This window comes from Chaetodon auriga, chromosome 5, assembly GCF_051107435.1.
Source record: "Chaetodon auriga isolate fChaAug3 chromosome 5, fChaAug3.hap1, whole genome shotgun sequence".
NCBI classification, from domain to species: Eukaryota; Metazoa; Chordata; class Actinopteri; order Chaetodontiformes; family Chaetodontidae; genus Chaetodon; species Chaetodon auriga.
The window spans coordinates 23358861-23375550 of record NC_135078.1 but is presented as its reverse complement, the minus strand read 5'-3'; the positions used below and the strand labels follow the sequence as shown (position 1 = coordinate 23375550).

The 16690-nt window shown below is 42.7% G+C and overlaps 2 protein-coding genes across 11 annotated transcripts; one reads left to right on the top strand and one right to left on the bottom strand.

The window, feature by feature from the left end:
• Window positions 1-1110: 1110 nt before the first annotated feature.
• Window positions 1111-13295, bottom strand: kansl3 (KAT8 regulatory NSL complex subunit 3). Of its 10 annotated transcripts, none has more exons than XM_076730679.1 (21): window positions 13084-13295; window positions 12777-12947; window positions 12567-12657; window positions 11278-11463; window positions 11037-11165; window positions 10826-10942; window positions 10635-10733; window positions 10028-10099; window positions 9850-9924; window positions 9546-9703; window positions 9164-9227; window positions 8844-9032; window positions 8005-8161; window positions 7601-7678; window positions 7150-7329; window positions 5930-6017; window positions 5584-5711; window positions 5094-5200; window positions 4645-4843; window positions 3563-3681; window positions 1111-2199 (listed from the first exon to the last, which is right to left on the bottom strand). In XM_076730679.1, the coding sequence occupies exons 1-21, from the start codon at window positions 13293-13295 to the stop codon at window positions 2194-2196; spliced, it is 2625 nt and encodes an 874-aa protein (XP_076586794.1). In that variant the 3' UTR covers window positions 1111-2193. The 10 variants fall into 10 exon arrangements, 9 of the variants coding, with proteins under 9 accessions (XP_076586794.1, XP_076586795.1, XP_076586796.1 ...); XM_076730680.1 differs by having other exon boundaries at window positions 3563-3678; XR_013077182.1 differs by lacking the exon at window positions 5584-5711 and having other exon boundaries at window positions 3563-3678.
• msmbl (microseminoprotein, beta-like) lies at window positions 13272-15706 on the top strand. Its single transcript, XM_076730689.1, has 4 exons — window positions 13272-13379; window positions 15083-15164; window positions 15318-15423; window positions 15528-15706. Exons 1-4 carry the CDS (start codon window positions 13290-13292, stop codon window positions 15655-15657), a joined length of 408 nt encoding a protein of 135 aa, XP_076586804.1. The 5' UTR covers window positions 13272-13289; the 3' UTR covers window positions 15658-15706.
• The last annotated feature ends 984 nt before the right edge of the window (window positions 15707-16690 follow it).

The following is a 16690-nucleotide window of genomic DNA, read 5'->3' as shown; positions in this document are numbered from 1 at the left end:
TCTTTTCACAGCTGAATTAAACTCGCGTAAACTCTCCTCTGCTTTCTTTTGGGTTCCTTTAACGCACACGCGGCGCAGGAGACGGCAACGCGCGCACCGTTTACGCACGTACATTTTTCACAAGTGCGCACTCCAGCCGCCCACTCGCGCTATCACACGCGCGCGCACAAACAAATAAACAAACAAATCAAACAAACAGACTGAGCTTGACCTTTCCGGCATAGATTTACTCGCGTATGAGGAGTCACCAGCAAATCGAAGTGGTTAGAGCGCCACCTGTTGGCAATTAACGGAACAATACACGAAGAGACTGTGAGTCAAAAGTAAATAAATATGAAAGGCAGCGTGGTGAATCGTGATAGCCTGAGTTTGGCCAAAAATCATAGTTTCATTAATTTATTTATGAATAATTAATTATTTACGCTGGGTCAGGTTCGCCACACACAGATTGCTCTCCTTGACTTAAAGTCTAAATTTCTTTCTAACATCAATTCATAATTTCTATTACTGATTCATTTGTTCTTAATCTTTCCAATACTGCGTGATTTTCTCTCTTATGTAACTGGCCCATTCTGACTTTAATCAATCGAACTGTGGCTGAAATATCAACCAAAATGTATTCAGAGAGGAGAGAAATGAGGGCTGGCTCGGTTTCTTCTTCATTTATCACACCACAGTCAATTTCTTGGCCTTAATGTGGAGATTAGATGGAGAGACCTCAGGTGGATTGCTTGAATATCCACTGCTGCTGCTGCTGCTGCTGATGGGAGGCTTCGCCAGCAGCTCTGTTGTTCTCTGTCCGACTGGCATCAGTTATCCTGTCCCTGCCTATTACACACAAAGCCTCGTTTCTGGAGGGAAGACACACACTCCTCTCTTTATCTTATCTGACTGCTGTCTAAGTGTGGAATTTAAGACAGGATGTCTGCTGAGATGAGTGGGCTGTATTTATGCTCTTGCTGTAAACACAGCAGTATAACCGTCACGCATGAGAGCAAGCGTCTTCATTATATTTTGAATAAGACGAGTTTTTCAGTTTGCTCAACGCTACAAGTGTTGAACACACAGGACCAAATATTTAGATTAGCAAACAGGGAACACAGTTGAGTGTCTGCAGGCAAATCAGTTGTTTTTACTGAGGCAGTTTCAAGCAAAAAGTCCATATAAGTCATGACTCAGTGCAGATGGGAAATATTGCCTTCTACAGTAGTTTATGGGACATGAGGTTATAGAGGAAACAAATATAACAAATACTGTCAGCATAAATATCAACAGACATGTCCTGCTCATGTATTGCATCTTTCGGAGTGCATTTTGTTCAGAGTACCGCACAGGTGCACAGTCAACAGTCGATATCCTGCAGCTTCTGCAATCACATGATTATGACCTGATGCTGACATTTAATTAGTGTGGAAATTTAGCTCTTAACATATTTTAGGCCTATTACATGATGAAAGAAAACTGCTTCAAGAAAATTATGATGGAATACTGTCATGATGTGAGTATAATTACTGTGGTAAATAATATCAAAGCCACGATCAACATTCAGATGTAATTATCTCACAGATATGGAGATACCCTTTCTTTTAATTTCCTGTTAATCATACTTGTCTATGATGGCCCATGATACATGAGATGCAAAAGGGATAATGACTAAAGGATTTCAAGTTAATATGCAATCTAATAAAAGTTTTTCTTAATCCTTATTTAGCTGAAATGTGCTGTATGTGTGCCATCATTCAGTCTGTCCCTTTGCAGCCTGTACAGGGACATTATCACAGTCCAGTAGGCTGCACTTTATCCTCACATGAAATAATTCCCTCCCGAGAGGAGAGCATGTGATGATGTTGTATATCTGGCTGTCAGGATTTGCTCATAAAAGTTAAAGGTGCGAGAAGAGAGCGCAGGCTGTGGCATGAGGACCACCACTGCAGTGTTAGTAGAGTCGGTGCTCTGCACAGGGAGGTTAAGCATCGCCGCCGCTCAGCCGCAGCCGACAGTGACTGCCTGGCCTTTTCCAACCATCGCGCCCGGGGAGCTCTCTGGAGGAAGTGAGGCAGGTGTGCTGTGTGTTGTGGGGTGGTGCGTTCATCATTGCAGGGAGGGGACAGTCTGATTGGCTCCCAGACGCCTCTGGCACAGCACCAGCTTACATCAGGTGTATCACCTCATGGGAACCGTGAGCCGAGATTTTCACTGCTGTAAAAGGGCACAGTGAAATGAAAAGTACAGAAAATGTAATTATAAACCTATTTATATTAAGGACAAAGAAATGTTTGGCATTTACTTCTTTGGCTCTAAAACTGGCTGACAACAACTTTAGAGCGTGCACAGCATGTGCAGTATTAATTTGAGGATATTTTGAGCCATATCAGATAAGCATTTTCAGAAGTGCAGCTCCGCTTTATGCACAGCCTCACATTTAGATTAAGATAAGACTTAATCAGCTGAGGAAGTCGTTTCCACTCTGCAGTCAGACTCATGTAATTCCCTGTGAAGACTCTACGTCAAAATATGAAGAACGACTCCTCAGCTTTCTCTTATTTATGAAAATGTTCTAAAAGAGGGCATCTGTGGAAACAGCTGCTCTGTAAAACAAGGTCTTTAATTAAAGCGCAGTCACCATCATTTCAAACAACATGGAAACGGATCAGTGTGCTTTTGTTCATAGAAAACCTGAGTACGGCTTTTAACTTCAATGCACATTAAACTACTAAATACCAAGATAAACTGGGTAAAAAATGACTATTTGGAGGAGATTATCAATTATTATTTAATCCTCTTAAACTCTACAAAAAATAGCTGCAGTCTGCAAAATTACTTCATGGCATTGTGGTTGCCATGACAGTGGAGATAATTATAAGCTACCCAAAAAGGAAATTTCCTTGAGTTGTATAGATAACGATGTGGGCAGTGTGAAAGCACAAAATGCAAATGCGCTCGCATACGTGCAGTGCAGTTATGCCCCAAAACAACTTCTGGATGAAGATTCATGGCTTTATTATTGAAGTTATAGCTTAACATTTTGGGGCTGTGTGTGAAGAAATGGATCCAGGCTGCGACAATGATAAGGTAAAATAGTCTCAGATGAAAACCTGCTTCTCAGGAACAGGAAAAGCTGCTGCGTATGAAAGATTTCACACAGAAACTAACAGGTCAGAATAATAGAAGAGCACAAGAGTAAGGGCAAGGTGGAAGCGAATGAATCAAAGTATTTCCAGGTGGATTTACGTCCTTGAAAGTCTTCATCTGCACTGAGGATTAAAGTACCGAGGTTTTATCTCAATGAAACCACATTTATTTTTGAAGTGTTTGTCCCTGTTATTTACACAGCTGGAGAGGGAGCAATGAAGGAGGACGGGGGATATATTTGTGCTTTGGATTGTTGTACATGGATCATTTTGTCTAATGAAAAAAAAAGCAAGTCAGAAAAGGTAGAGGTTGCATGAACCAACAAGAAGAAACCACATGTGCCCTCATAGGAGAGATGAGTAAAAAGATAAAGAGCTCCAAGTAAAAAGTGCCCACAACCAGAGTCTTTACATGCTTAAACGAGACGCACCTTTGGCTCGTGGGTGCGAGCCGGCGTCACGACCTCACCAGCTTGGCTGAGAGATCCCACTCGACTCGGCTGCGCTCCTCGAAGGGTCACCGTTATCGAAGTGGGGGCTTTCTGCCCTACTGACACACAAACAGAACTACTGAGCACTAACAGCTGGACATGCTGATCCTGAAAATACACTAAAATGGACTTGAGCATTTGACTTCTGAAAAGCTGTCAAACATGTGATGGAAGTCACAGAATGACCTTTTAATCTGCGGTTTGGTTAGCAAATTAAAACAACAGCAGGGTGTCGGACAATGAACTTAATGAGGACTAAAAGCAAATCTGGGGTTTTTGTTAAATCAGAGGGGTGAGACAAACAACGGATTCACACGGAAAGAAAACAAAAGAGCAGCAATGAAAACATGAGTTTGATTCCAGTCTTTATTATAACAACAGGAACAGAGCTCGGTGAGGCCATGCGCTGGTTTTATTGCTTTTCAACACGTCTCTGTGAAAGTCAGCATTCATACTTATGGATATTATAAGCAGGTGGTTTAATGGGAGGGTTTACAAAATGCTACTGCACGAAGAGGCAAACAAAATAAACACAAACATGAAATGACTCAGCAACTAACAACCAAATCTGACAAACAAAAGTGACCTGGACTCAACTTTTGGGCATCTTATTCAACTGGTCAACCTCACCAACACTGACTTTAACTTTACTCACAATTCTTCTGTTTCAATGTATCGTCGTACATTTCTGTATATTTTACATTTGCATCCACTTCTACATAAACATTATGTGTCAAGCATAAGCTGGGAACTTCGACCATACATTTCCCATATGGCTCTTTCTGAACATGAAAACAAAACATGTCGCACGCCACTGATCTGCCCACGATGCTGCGTAGCTGCACATCTGACTCTAACCTAACAGTCACGTTCTTCCAGCCAAACTATCTGTCCTCTACGGTCCTCTACTGCTGCAGTCCTGCCTGGCCTACAGACATCCTGATCTACTGTTTCCAAAACAAAGGATGAATGAACGCTGGCCGTTCAACGTGGCCGTCGTGTTTTGGCAGTTCGAGACATACCGGCGGTCTGATTGGTGATGTGCGCCAAGCCGGGCAAGCTGCTAGCAAGTTTGGCCAGCCCGCCATTGGTGAGCAGCTGGTGGATGGCGGTGGTTTTAGTCACTCCTCCTGTGGTGACCACAGGCACCGCCCGGAGCAGAGTGCTGCTGCTGGTACCGATGGAGCTCAGGACTTGACCCTGGGGCTTCCCACAAACCGCCTGAGGGTGGAGGACAAGACAAACAAAGAGCGTGAGGTTCAGTCATAGGTGTGAACAACAACAGAGTGAAGTCGGTCATCTTTCACTCCCATCAGTCTCTAATATTCAGCCCAGCCTTAGTGACGTAAATGCATTGGACAAAATATTTGAAACAACAAAGGGTTGGGCTGTATGACAGAATAATTTGTTTTGTATGAAAATTTCAAATAAAAGAAGAAAATAATCAAACTTTCATGTATATAAGAGGTACCTGGGTGCTGCCTGCGTTGGCGGCAGTGGAGGGCAGACTAGGAGCTTTGGTGACGATCTCCTGAAGACTGAAACTTAGGCCTTGAAGCAGACTGCTGGCGGACGGCGCTGAACACAAACACAAAGATGGTCAATCAATGGGGCTGACATTTGGGTGAAAATATATTAACCAGACAAATCCTACTTTTGCAGACTGCTCCCCCCCGACAGGCCTAAACTAGATGGGCACAAGCACAAACACACCACATGAAAATCACGTCCAAAGGGCAAGATTTGGGACAGCGACAGACAGCGATGGCGCAAGAGGTGATCAATGATGATGTTTGCTTAAATATGTTGTCCTCACACACTGTTCTCATCCAGTGTTCAATACTTTAACCTCCTTGTGCAAAGTGGTTAGAACTGCACTGTGTGTTGAGGCTACTGCGCACAGATCAGCTGCACAGTTGAGAGCGCAAACAGGCGTGCAGGGCAGGACAGGACAGAGATACCTTGGGCAGTAGGCGGAGCTTGCGCCTGGACTGGTGTGGAGGACCCTGACACCATGCAAGGCTGCACGCTGCTGAATGAGCTGGAGCCTGGGGACAGGGCACCAGACATCTCTGAGAGACTACCAGACCTGCAGTGACACACATAACCACCAATCTACTCAGGAACTAACCCAGCAAGTGCTGTTTGGCCATCATTCCCAAACTCCGAGTGCACCACTCATCAATCCCTCTGCACCAGTCACACTTTTGTCCAATAGGATGGGAGTGGGCGTGGGTGCAGGCATGACTTGGGGTTTAAGCGCTCTATACTGAATGTGCCTGTGTGTAGCAGGGGAGGCTAGCTTACCGCTGGCCTGTGAGAAGTCCAGAGAGCTCCTTGGCTCCAGCCACAGTCTGTCCCACTGTCACTGTTAAGGGCTTCCCAGAAACACCCACTGCATGGAAAAAGGATCATGTCATGATGGTCGGTTATTTAACTTGGGAGGAAAAAAAATGCTGCGTATCGCAGGCTAAAACAATAACCAAGAACAACTACACGGTCATGCACTACAGGAAGCACGTTTTCAGAAACCTTACTTTCACTTTAGCGACACTGAAGCAAACAAAAACATGTTTCTCTTCTCATGTTTCCATCTCAAGATCTGTATGAAGATGAGCTGCTTACAGTTTCAGATATTTCCATCCTGTCTGCCCACAACTGATTTTATCAACCCACAAGACAACAAAGAACGGTGTGTTTACTCTGATCATACTAACAAACTCGAATTACTGGCTGTCTGCCTCCACCAACCAGCCATCCATGTCTGTCCAGACTCAGATGGAGTAAAGACTTTGAAAGAATTTTACTGTATTAATTGTATTTTTTGGCAAAATGGAAGTTTCCGCTATACTGATGTGTGACTCTAGTGAATAATAAAAGAACCATCTGAGGACCGATGAGCTTGTGGTGGGCTATAATGCCTCAAATATGGATGCTGCTGCAAAGAAGCTACAAACTGTAAAACGTGGACGCTTCACACATCTTCAACCCGGCAGCACAGACGATCTTTACAACGAACACAGTTTGAAGGTGGACGCCCAAGATTAGAGTCACCAATTCAGTCTCTGAACAAATGCGAAATACTGTCTCCCCTTCTATTCCTGAGTTATGGGGTGAATGATGAGCAGAGTCTTTCTGCAGAATATTACAATGTCATAGAGAAGCTGACCTTTGGCCTTTTGGATATGAACTGTCATATTTTCACCCTGTGAGACACTGAGAATTACTGTATGAATCCTTGAGTTATAGCCCAAACCGTGTTTTGGGAGGTCACAGTGACCTTTGACCACCAAAATCTAATCATTTCATCTTTGAGTCAAAGTGGACGTTTGGTCAGATTTGAAGAAACTCCTTCGAAGTGTTCCTGAGACATCACATGCACAAGAATGCGACGTGCGTACGGACAACCCGAAAACACAATGCCATAAAAAGCATAAAAAGCCCAGGCAGGTTTCCTCAACGTTTAAAGAAAATTGCTTATAGAGTCTCACATGTCAGTAACAAAATCAGGATACTGGGTTTTGTACCTTCCTGTGCAGCAGCACTCATGGCGCCCCCTGCTGACTCGTTTTGGGAAACAATGGTGACCTTGATCTTGGCTCTCTTGGAGGCTTTGCTTGGTGTGGGACTAGGCGTCTGCCTCCTCTTTCCATGGGACCTCAGTTCATCTCTGTCCAGGCCCTCCATCTGATCACTGGTCACTGGCACTGCACCAGGCAAACACACACGCACACACCAGCACACACACACACCCACACAAACATAGATACTGATTAGACTGCTGAGATGACTTGCTGGGCAGTTTTATCCTCCTGTAACCCTACCACTGATCTTAAATCTCACATTTAAGCAATTTCCTATTATTCTAGTTAAAAATCAGTATTTCAGTATGTGACATTCATATAAAATTAGGGCGATGGGAAGAAAAGAAGTGAAAAGACACAGAGGAAAGAGAAAGGAAGAGGGACAGACACTTACCAAAAATACAAGGAGGGGTGCCAGGAGGAAGATTTTTCCTCACAAGCATGTTTTGTTTCATAAAAGCAGCAAACTGAGCTGGAATGAATCGGAAAAAAGCCGGAAAGGAAAGTTGAAGGAAGAGAAGAGACAGAGGATGAGAGGAGAGTATTTCAGTCACGTTCCATCTTGCCCCATCAGATGTCGTGACGTGATAATCTCTCACAAATTTTATTTGCAATCAGTTTCACATCTCACATGCCACCCCGTCTGCCCAGCTGGCACAGCTTTTCGTAAAATTCAGCAGAAGTTTAAGTGAATGACTCACTGGAACAAGTTTGTACAAACAAGTGGGGAGAATGGATCACTGTGCACGAGCAGGTGAAGGAGAGCGCTCTCAGAGTCGAGTGTGGTGTTCAACTGACCTTGAGCCTGCTTGTGAGTGAGCACTGTGCCAGAGCGCTGCATGTGTGTCTTGAGGAGCTGCGTGGCTGTGATCAGACTGGACTTCTGCGCTGGAGACAGACCACATGTCTTGGGTTTGGGACTTGAAGTGGGGCTGCTGCAGACACTGGACAGATCCTGAGGACGCAGGGAAGAAGAGAAACGGCTGATGAGTTATGATTCATCGCAGTCAGTCACTGAATATCTAGACAGTGTAAATGTGAACACAGTTGCTGCCAAACAAGGTCTGCATGTTCCTCCCAAATACAGTGTACAAAACGTTATTATTGCTGTGAGCCAAAGACAGATAACAAAGAAACTGGGGTTCCCTCTTTCTTCAATAAATCACTGTCCAGCACAGAGACATTTTCAGTGATACAGAGTTGGCATGGCAGGACTCACTCAGAAAGCCACTTTTCAGGAGTTAATTCTGAATTCTGTAACTCTAGTGAGTGGAGGACGTGAAAACGCCTCAAAAGAAAAAAATGCCACCTTCAACACAGTTTTTACATTATCATTTTGCACTCAGCGAAAATTAGGAAATGTGACAAGATGTCAGTTTCTTTTGAGGAAGACAATCACTTTCAAAACACTACTAGTTCCCCTTATTTCCCATCATTTTCCACAACTGGACAGCTCGTCTAGAACTTCCCCAACCTTGGGTAAACGGAGCAACATGGAGTGATATTCCATGGAAAAACAGAAATATTATCTAAAGTATTCTTACAGCAAAACAATAATCAGATGGTTCATCTAAAGGCTGCAAATTAGTCAATCAACCTTTGAAAAATGTTGGAAATTGCAGCTGATGTCCACTGACCTCTGAACCTGACGGTGAGATGGGAACTCTGAGTGCAGGGGAGGAAGGTCGTCCTCTCTCCATCTCGAAGGGAAGCTCCCGTCTGGGCCTCTTCTTCTTCTCCGTGTCCAGGTCCCTCATCTCCCCTGAGCCGTGGCCATGGCCCTCCGCCCGCGTGAGGACGCCTGACAAGAAGTCAGCGATCTCATCCTGCAGGTCGGAGATGAAAGAAGAAAAAATCAACATCATACAGACTTTTGTTCTCAAAGGGAACTGCAGAGGATGAGAAACACTCCAGAGAAAACTTTGTAAACTGAGCATTTGCAGTTACAAGGACCAACCTGAATGCAGCGGTCCACCATGGTCTGCGTCAGTCCCTCTGATTTCATCTTTGCTGAATTGATTCTGTGGAGGGAGAAGCTTTCGTGTTTCTATTACTAGAGAATGACGTTAAAGTCCTTTAACTCAGCTGGAAAGAAGATGAGACTGTACGATGTCATTCTCCTTAAAGGACCAGTGTTTAAGACTTAGAAGGATCTAGCAACAGAAAACAAATTTTCATAAGCATGTTTTCATTAAAATAAGAATAACTGCGTTTGTGCTCTTTCTCGGTTTTCACGGCCACCGTAGAGGGTGAGGCGAGAGGTGCTGGACCCCACCACTAGATGCCACTAAATCCTAAACATCGGTCCTTTAAAGTGCCGATCAGAGTTCGAGACTGACCTGAGGTTGTCGTCTGCTCCACCCACCATCACCATGCTGTTGTCTGCCCTCAGCTTCTCTCTGAACTCCTCCATGCCCTCTATGCTGCACTGCAGAGCATTCTGTCCGACCACAAACAACACCGGGGTCTTCATGTCCAGCAGCGGGTCATCCACATCCTGCAAACCAGCAATGCATTAAAACTCACTACGACTGACTCGAAGCCAAAGTTCAGGTTTCTCAGAAATACTGAAACTGCTAACAGAAGCATTAATGTAAAAAAGGAAAAATGCATAGTATTGGAAGATAATACTTTTGTTCTCACCCCTCTTGGCCCGTTGACTGTCAGCAGAGGGAAGCTGAGACAAACCACAGCCGTCAGATACTCCATGAGGGATACCTGTAATTAATCAGTGCTAATGAGTAAAATCATTTGAGGTTTTTCGGGGGTGAAAACTGTTTGCCTTCACATTAGATCACTGTGATGTTATTAGAAATCTCACATGACAAGCGATGAGAGCACCAGTGTTCCAGCCGACCAGAATGATGGGTTTGTGAGGGAAGTGGCTGTGAACCTGGTGGTTAGATTGATAACACATAATGAGCATAACTGCGGAAAAATCAAACATAAAGCAAAACAGAATCCGTATTTTATACACTTTTAATTTTTCTATTTTGAAAAACTGCTGAGACAACATTATTTTAGCGAAATTACTTTCAATAAGAGACATTTTAACATAATGTGTGTAGTGAGTAAGTGTGTGGTTTAATGTCTTTTACTAATATGCACCAAATAAGAAAGTACCACTGCAAGCAAAAAAGCTAAATTAAAAAAAAGACAGAAATAATAAAGGAAATTAATATATTACAACACAAACTTTACCCTGAGCCCAAACTGATAAAAGCAAACGCTGCTCTCTAATGAGGCCACAGGGGGGCCATCACAAATACAAAATAATTACTTGTTCCACACATCCGAGCAAGCATGAAATAAATGCCATTTTAAATGTGCACACTGAAAATAAAGCCTGTTCATGACATGAATTTAACAAACATCATTATCACACTGCAACCACAGTCTTGTAAGTGACAAAAAACAGTCCATCCTACCTCCATGACCTTGGCCCTGACAGTGCCTAACATGTGCTCTAGGCACTGTGTGATGCCAATATTTGCGCTGCTGCTGACATGACTGTGCACAGGGATGACCTGACGAAGAGGAAAATCTGTTATAGGCATTTTTCTGAGATTTATAAAAGATATAAGATATAAAATAGATTTAATTGCATGAGACTTAAGACCTTTCCCAAGCAAGAGAGCTGCGACTGCCAGAATCTCATTCGCCGTGAGGTAGAGAGGGCGGGATTGGTCGGGCTTGATGGGGCAATCAGGATGAGTGGGGATCCAGGAAGCTTGCTCTGAAAGGAAAACAGACCGGGATCTGGTCTTAACTGTTACAAAAGAAAAATAGAAAACTCCTTGTGTCACAGGATGAGGGGGGTTAAGTGTTACCGGTTTGTTTTGGGACAGGACTCCAACAGCTGGGTCCCAGGGCCGTTTCAGTAGCAGTGACAAAGCCTCGGCACTCGGAGCGCCAGTCTTTGCCGATGTCAGCAACATTCTGTCAATCAGCAAGGGCAGCTTCCAAGACACAAAGAGGAGTAGAGATGAATCAAGAATCCTAGATGGTGCAGACACCAGTGCACATATCTGACAGGAAATAGACCGATTCATTCAACTACACACATCATACCTTGCTTTTGAGAGTCTGCAGCACATCCAGGTAAGCAGCAAGCATGGCGAGGCTTAAGGATTCAATCATGGTGGTGTGTAACCACTGCGTCAGTTTGGTGTCCCAGTTCACACCGGCTAGCGCGTGCCGCACCTTCCTGGCGCACTTGTCCACCGCTATCCTCCGCAAAATTGGCTCATTGGAAGTCTGAGGAAAACAAGAGACCCAGTAATATTTCAATAATTTAATAACTGAATAATTAAAAAATATCCAGAGCCATGATTTAATTTAAAAGAAAAATAAATTCTGTTATGTAAACAATTATTTACAAATGACTTCTGTTACACGTATCACTGCACAGAATGACTGGAGAGGTGTGTTTCAAATGATGTTACATGCTGATTTATTAATAACTTTCACACGGGATATCGATTAGGTCGTGCATTGACTACAAGACTACAAGAACACCTTATTGATCTGCTCTCTTATATGAAGACCAAACCCAAACACATTTTTTAATCTGGAAAATATGTTGTACTGGTGGGCAAAGTCTGTCTCTGGCAAATGTTATGTTAACTCCCAACAGAGCAGACTGTTTTGTAACAGCTTTGGAGATACAGTTGTATTGACTTGTTGAGTGATGGATGAAAACCATCCACGTCCATAATGACAATCCAACAGAGCAATGACAACAAGCTATATAATACACTCCAAACAGCATTGATGCACATATTTTTTTACAGTGTTTTCAAACAAGGGGGAAAGCGCACACTCTGTTCTACACGAAGCTCTGCATGGTCACTGTGCAATAACTGGTGATTTCAGAGAGGAATAAATGCTGAGCTGTTTCAATCCAGCGCTCACAAACGGTGCAGAAGAACTTACAAACAGGTCATTTTCAGGGCAAGGCCTCTTTGGCCTTCGACAAGTACAAATTCATTGTAGCTTTCTGGCCAAAATGTAGGCCACCAAGGCCAAAACCAATGGCGCAATAACAGTAAGTGGCAATTACATATTATGAAGAAATGGACTGTATTTATATAATTTGACTTTTCCACAAACTGCTGTCTGACTGTCTGTGAACAACTCATTAATTGTTATTGTTGTGTTTTAATGATGCAATAAAGTCTATAAATGGGCTAAAGGTGATCAAGATTAACTTAAGCATGTTTCAACACACATGCAACCATTAGCGTTTGAGTCTGAGATTAGAAGAGTGTCACACAAATGACAAAACACTTCTTTCCTTGTTTCCTGCTCTGCCCTGCACAATGTCTTAAAAAAGAATAAGATAAATGAGCACAACTTACATTTTCATTGGCCAGGCGAGCCAGTCTTTCAGCCTGCAGAGCTTTAAGGACTTTATTGAACAGTTTGTTCTGAGTCACTGACCATCCAGTCCTGAAACAGAATAACCATAACAACGGACTTTAACTGAGATATTCTCAACTGTTACTTCTATTCTCGACAGGTATCCAGTAAAACAGTCCACAGTAAACAAACAGTGGTTTGCTCCATACTTGTTTATATGTTCCTCCCAGTCGTCGGGGGGTGGGGGGCTCTCTGCAACCGTGCGAGCAAACAGAACGTGGCGCTCACACTCCTTCATCACACTCAGAGCTTTCTGATTATCGTACAGAGGAACGGGCGTTGGTGTGACCGTTTCCACATCGATTACAGAATCAGAGTCTCTGCAGACGAAGAAAAGATCAAGTTACTGCTCAGATTCATTTCATTAGAACCAAGACACAGCGTGGGAGGCTGATGACAAGCCCAAGCTGCAGCATGATATCGAGTTCAGCTATGATGAGGAGCTTTTTGACTCACGACGAGGCTTCGGGCTGCCGACGGGAGGTAACAAACAGCGTCCTTGTGGGCCGGGCGCTGCTGGCATCTGGGTGGGCGTTCCATGGTTTGGCATAGCTGTGGTCCAGAAACACCAAATCCAGCTCTCTTTCATGAGCCGACAGCTGGAAAAGCAAGGATGTGCCCATCTTCCGTGCTGATATCTGGAAGTCCTTATCCCCACCTCGATGCATCCTCTTCCTGGGCCCCAGAGGGCCCCGGGAAGAGCTCGACAACTTGTGTGGATTCAGACCCAACTGGTGAAGAGGAGCCCAAATGTGAGACAGACGGAAATAACGCCAAGGATTTTGGGCTTGATTATAATACTACAAAGCAGCAATTAAGATGTTGAACATAATCTCGAGTTGACAGTTTCTATAATTGATCGATCATTTACATAATTGCTTACAGAAAAATGCTAAAAGATAACTGGTTCCAGCTTCTTAAGAGTGATTACATGCTGTTGTACTAAATACTAACAGTAAATTACATGTCTTTAGGTTTTGGACAAGGGCAGCAAGCAACTACCATTGTCAATCAATCAAAATCATGATCAGCAATTCCAAATGCCAAAGATGACATCCTCAGGTGTCTTATTTTATCCACAATCAGATAATTTTGACTTTTTTCTAAATCACTCAATCCGATTAATTAATTACCTAAATTGCAGGCAATTAATCTATTAGCTGACAACTAATCGATTAAATCAATAATCGCTGAAGCTCTGTTTGGAACAAAACATTTGAAGACGCTGCCTTACATTGTGTGAAAGTAATGGATATAATTTATCCATTTTCTGGAATTTCACAGACTAATTTAAGTTAAGAATAAATGATAATGTCAGTCACAGTCAGTTAAAGATTTAGCATAATGTGACGTTCAAACACGCAGGTGCTTTGTCCACAGCGAGCACCACCCATTACTGCCATATACTGGATTGTTAGCGCATATGATATTGATCTTTGGATAGTATATAGCGTTATTTTCTACACAAAACATTAACACAATAACTATATATAATAACGCATTTACTTGGCTGTTAGCTCAACATTTAGCATTCATGTTAACGCCGTATAAAGGGACTGGCGGCTGTGGGCTGGCCTAGCATGCTAACGTTAGCATAGCACGCTAAAAGCTAACCGAATGGCGCTATCGCTGCGTTCTGCTGCTCACCTTATCGCTCTGTTATTCCATGTTTGTCGAGACGGTTTAAACTCTTCTTCTGAGCCAACTGTGAACCAGGAATCACGTTTTTATCGGGAAGTTCTAGAGGTTATATAAACACATATATTTAGTGCGTACAAGCCTCACTTCCTTTTGTTGTGTGGTTTGTTGCCATGCTAGCTTAACGTCCCTCCTTTTCAGTGAACTAAAAACAACTAGACGTCGAGGCCCCAAACTGGCAACCCAGTCTGTGGCGCGTCAGTGAGTGACGCAAAACATGGACTGGATTTCAGCCGAGCCAGACTGGTGAAATCAATAAAGTCCTTATCTTATCATAAGCCAATAAAACATTTAAACATTTTTAATGCAAAAAGTAAACGTAGATGTGACTCAGAGGACAGATAAAACCAGTGGTGACCCCTTACTGTATGCAGACCACTCCTACCCTCCACTATTTAATTCCAAAGGTCCCTGCAGATACACTGTTTAAAAGACACTGCCTGTCACTGAGAAATATTTCAGCCTCTTACCAAAAACACATCAAAAACTGGAACACGATAGACTGCCATCATGGTGAGTTTTAAATAAAACGTTGACTTATGAAATTGCTTGTCAGTAGCTTTTTTGTGTTTTGACAGGATAAAGGGATGTAAATCATGCTTGATATGATGATTACTAGTGAGTAAAAGTAATAATGAACACCGTTGAAGGACTTTTCCCGCTTTTTCACCAAATAAATGCGTGGACACATACCTGAATTCACTATCCTGAGACCAAATATTAAAACCATGATATTTGTTTGTGGTTTCCTGTGAAGAAATTTTTGGCTCTGGCTTCGCTGCTCTGTGCTCTGGTGTCACTGTCAAACGCTCAATGCTCCTTTAAGGAAGTGAAACCAGGTAAAGGAAAAGAAAAACAACACTTTCAGAGGATATTTATGACATATACACATAATTCTTATTCATTAGAACAATATCAACAATTAAGACAATAAAACATTATGACTGTGCTGACATATACTTTACATATGCTTTTCCTTTCTCCCCTCACAGGCACGACCCACTGTCAGGACGAGGTGGATAAAACATGGCATGCTGTAGGATCTCAATGGAGAAACAGTGAATGTATGGACTGTTCTTGTGGTAGATGTTGTGCTGCGTAAGTACACAGATCACATTTTCATTTTTAAATGGGAATTTTATTTATTTATCTCTGTATTTACACATTCTACAGTTAACTGTCTGTTTAATGTGTAATTGCAGGTATTCAACCCCCAGGCAGTTCCCTGATGACTGTGTGTCAGTGTTCGACTCTGAGGCATGTGAATACATAGTGCACAAGAAGAACAACCCAAGTGTACAATGTCCAGTTTATGCTTCAGTAGGAAAGTAAAGACAGGTCTGCAGGTCTGACGCATTGGAGAGAGACAGAGCAGCCGAGACATGATCCCTCACTGTTGTGTTTGCTGGACAGGAATCACAGCTGCTGGAAAAAGAAATACTGTTACAAATGAAATTTCAAATGAGTGAATAAATAAATCACACATTTTCTCAAGATTTCCTTGTCATTGCATAACTTTGTGTGTGAAAGAATAGAATTTTTGTGACAGAAAACATTACACTGATTGGATATCAGGACGTGTAGTTGTATAATGCCTTTTGTGGCTCCAGAGGAAGTTGTCCAATGTTTGCCTATGTTGTTAATGTTATGCTAATTGGCAAGCGACCGAAGCGCCTGCTTAGGGCCCTCGTGACCACCAGGGGGCCCCCACGAGCTCTTGAAATGTCACACGAGAGCTTGAAATTGTTTTGTGAGATATCATGTCTGTTGACTTAAAACGGAGATACTGAAATGACAGAAAGGAGTACATATCACAAAGATTGGAAGAAATCATTGTTAAAGTAAAACCACCTGCAAAAAAAAAAAAAAAAAAAAAAAAAGAGATGGAACTGAAGATTCATTTTCAGTTTCCATTCCGGGCGGAGCCATTAAATCGGCGCACAGCCGAAACGAGAGGAAAACAAACAAACTGGTGTTGTGTTTCAGCCGAGAAAGATAAACCACACAGGAGAGCTCAGCTCAGGATTCAACTTAAGGATGCAACTGGTGGCAAATGATTGATTAATATCGATCAGAGATTTGTTGAGTTATTTATTTACTTATTTTATTTAAGTTCGTGTGATATTAAATGATGATCGGTGATGTTTAGCAATATAATATAATAGTCCGGCTTGATTTATGGGGTTGAAAATAAAAAAGAGGAAAAGAAGAATGCATCCTTTGAATTAAATGAAATTTTTATTAGGGCCCCCTAAAGGTTGGTGCAACCAACAACCAAAGTATCAGACACACTGGAAATGTGACCTAATCATGGCTAAATGAAAGGAGGAGAACACTTATCACAATAAATCCTGACGGGAACATG

Coding starts and splice junctions, on each gene's coding strand:
- kansl3 (XM_076730679.1), bottom strand. CDS start 13,295: ATGCATCGAGGTGGGGATAAGGACTTCCAGATATCAGCACGGAAGATG. Junction 11,464..12,566: donor CTCGCCTGGCCAATGAAAAT/GTAAGTTGTGCT, acceptor TGTTTTCCTCAG/ACTTCCAATGAGCCAATTTT. Junction 6,018..7,149: donor GAGTGCTGCTGCACAGGAAG/GTACAAAACCCA, acceptor TTTTCCATGCAG/TGGGTGTTTCTGGGAAGCCC.
- msmbl (XM_076730689.1), top strand. CDS start 13,290: ATGCATCCTCTTCCTGGGCCCCAGAGGGCCCCGGGAAGAGCTCGACAA. Junction 13,380..15,082: donor TGGTGAAGAGGAGCCCAAAT/GTGAGACAGACG, acceptor TTTCCTGTGAAG/AAATTTTTGGCTCTGGCTTC. Junction 15,424..15,527: donor TGTGGTAGATGTTGTGCTGC/GTAAGTACACAG, acceptor GTGTAATTGCAG/GTATTCAACCCCCAGGCAGT.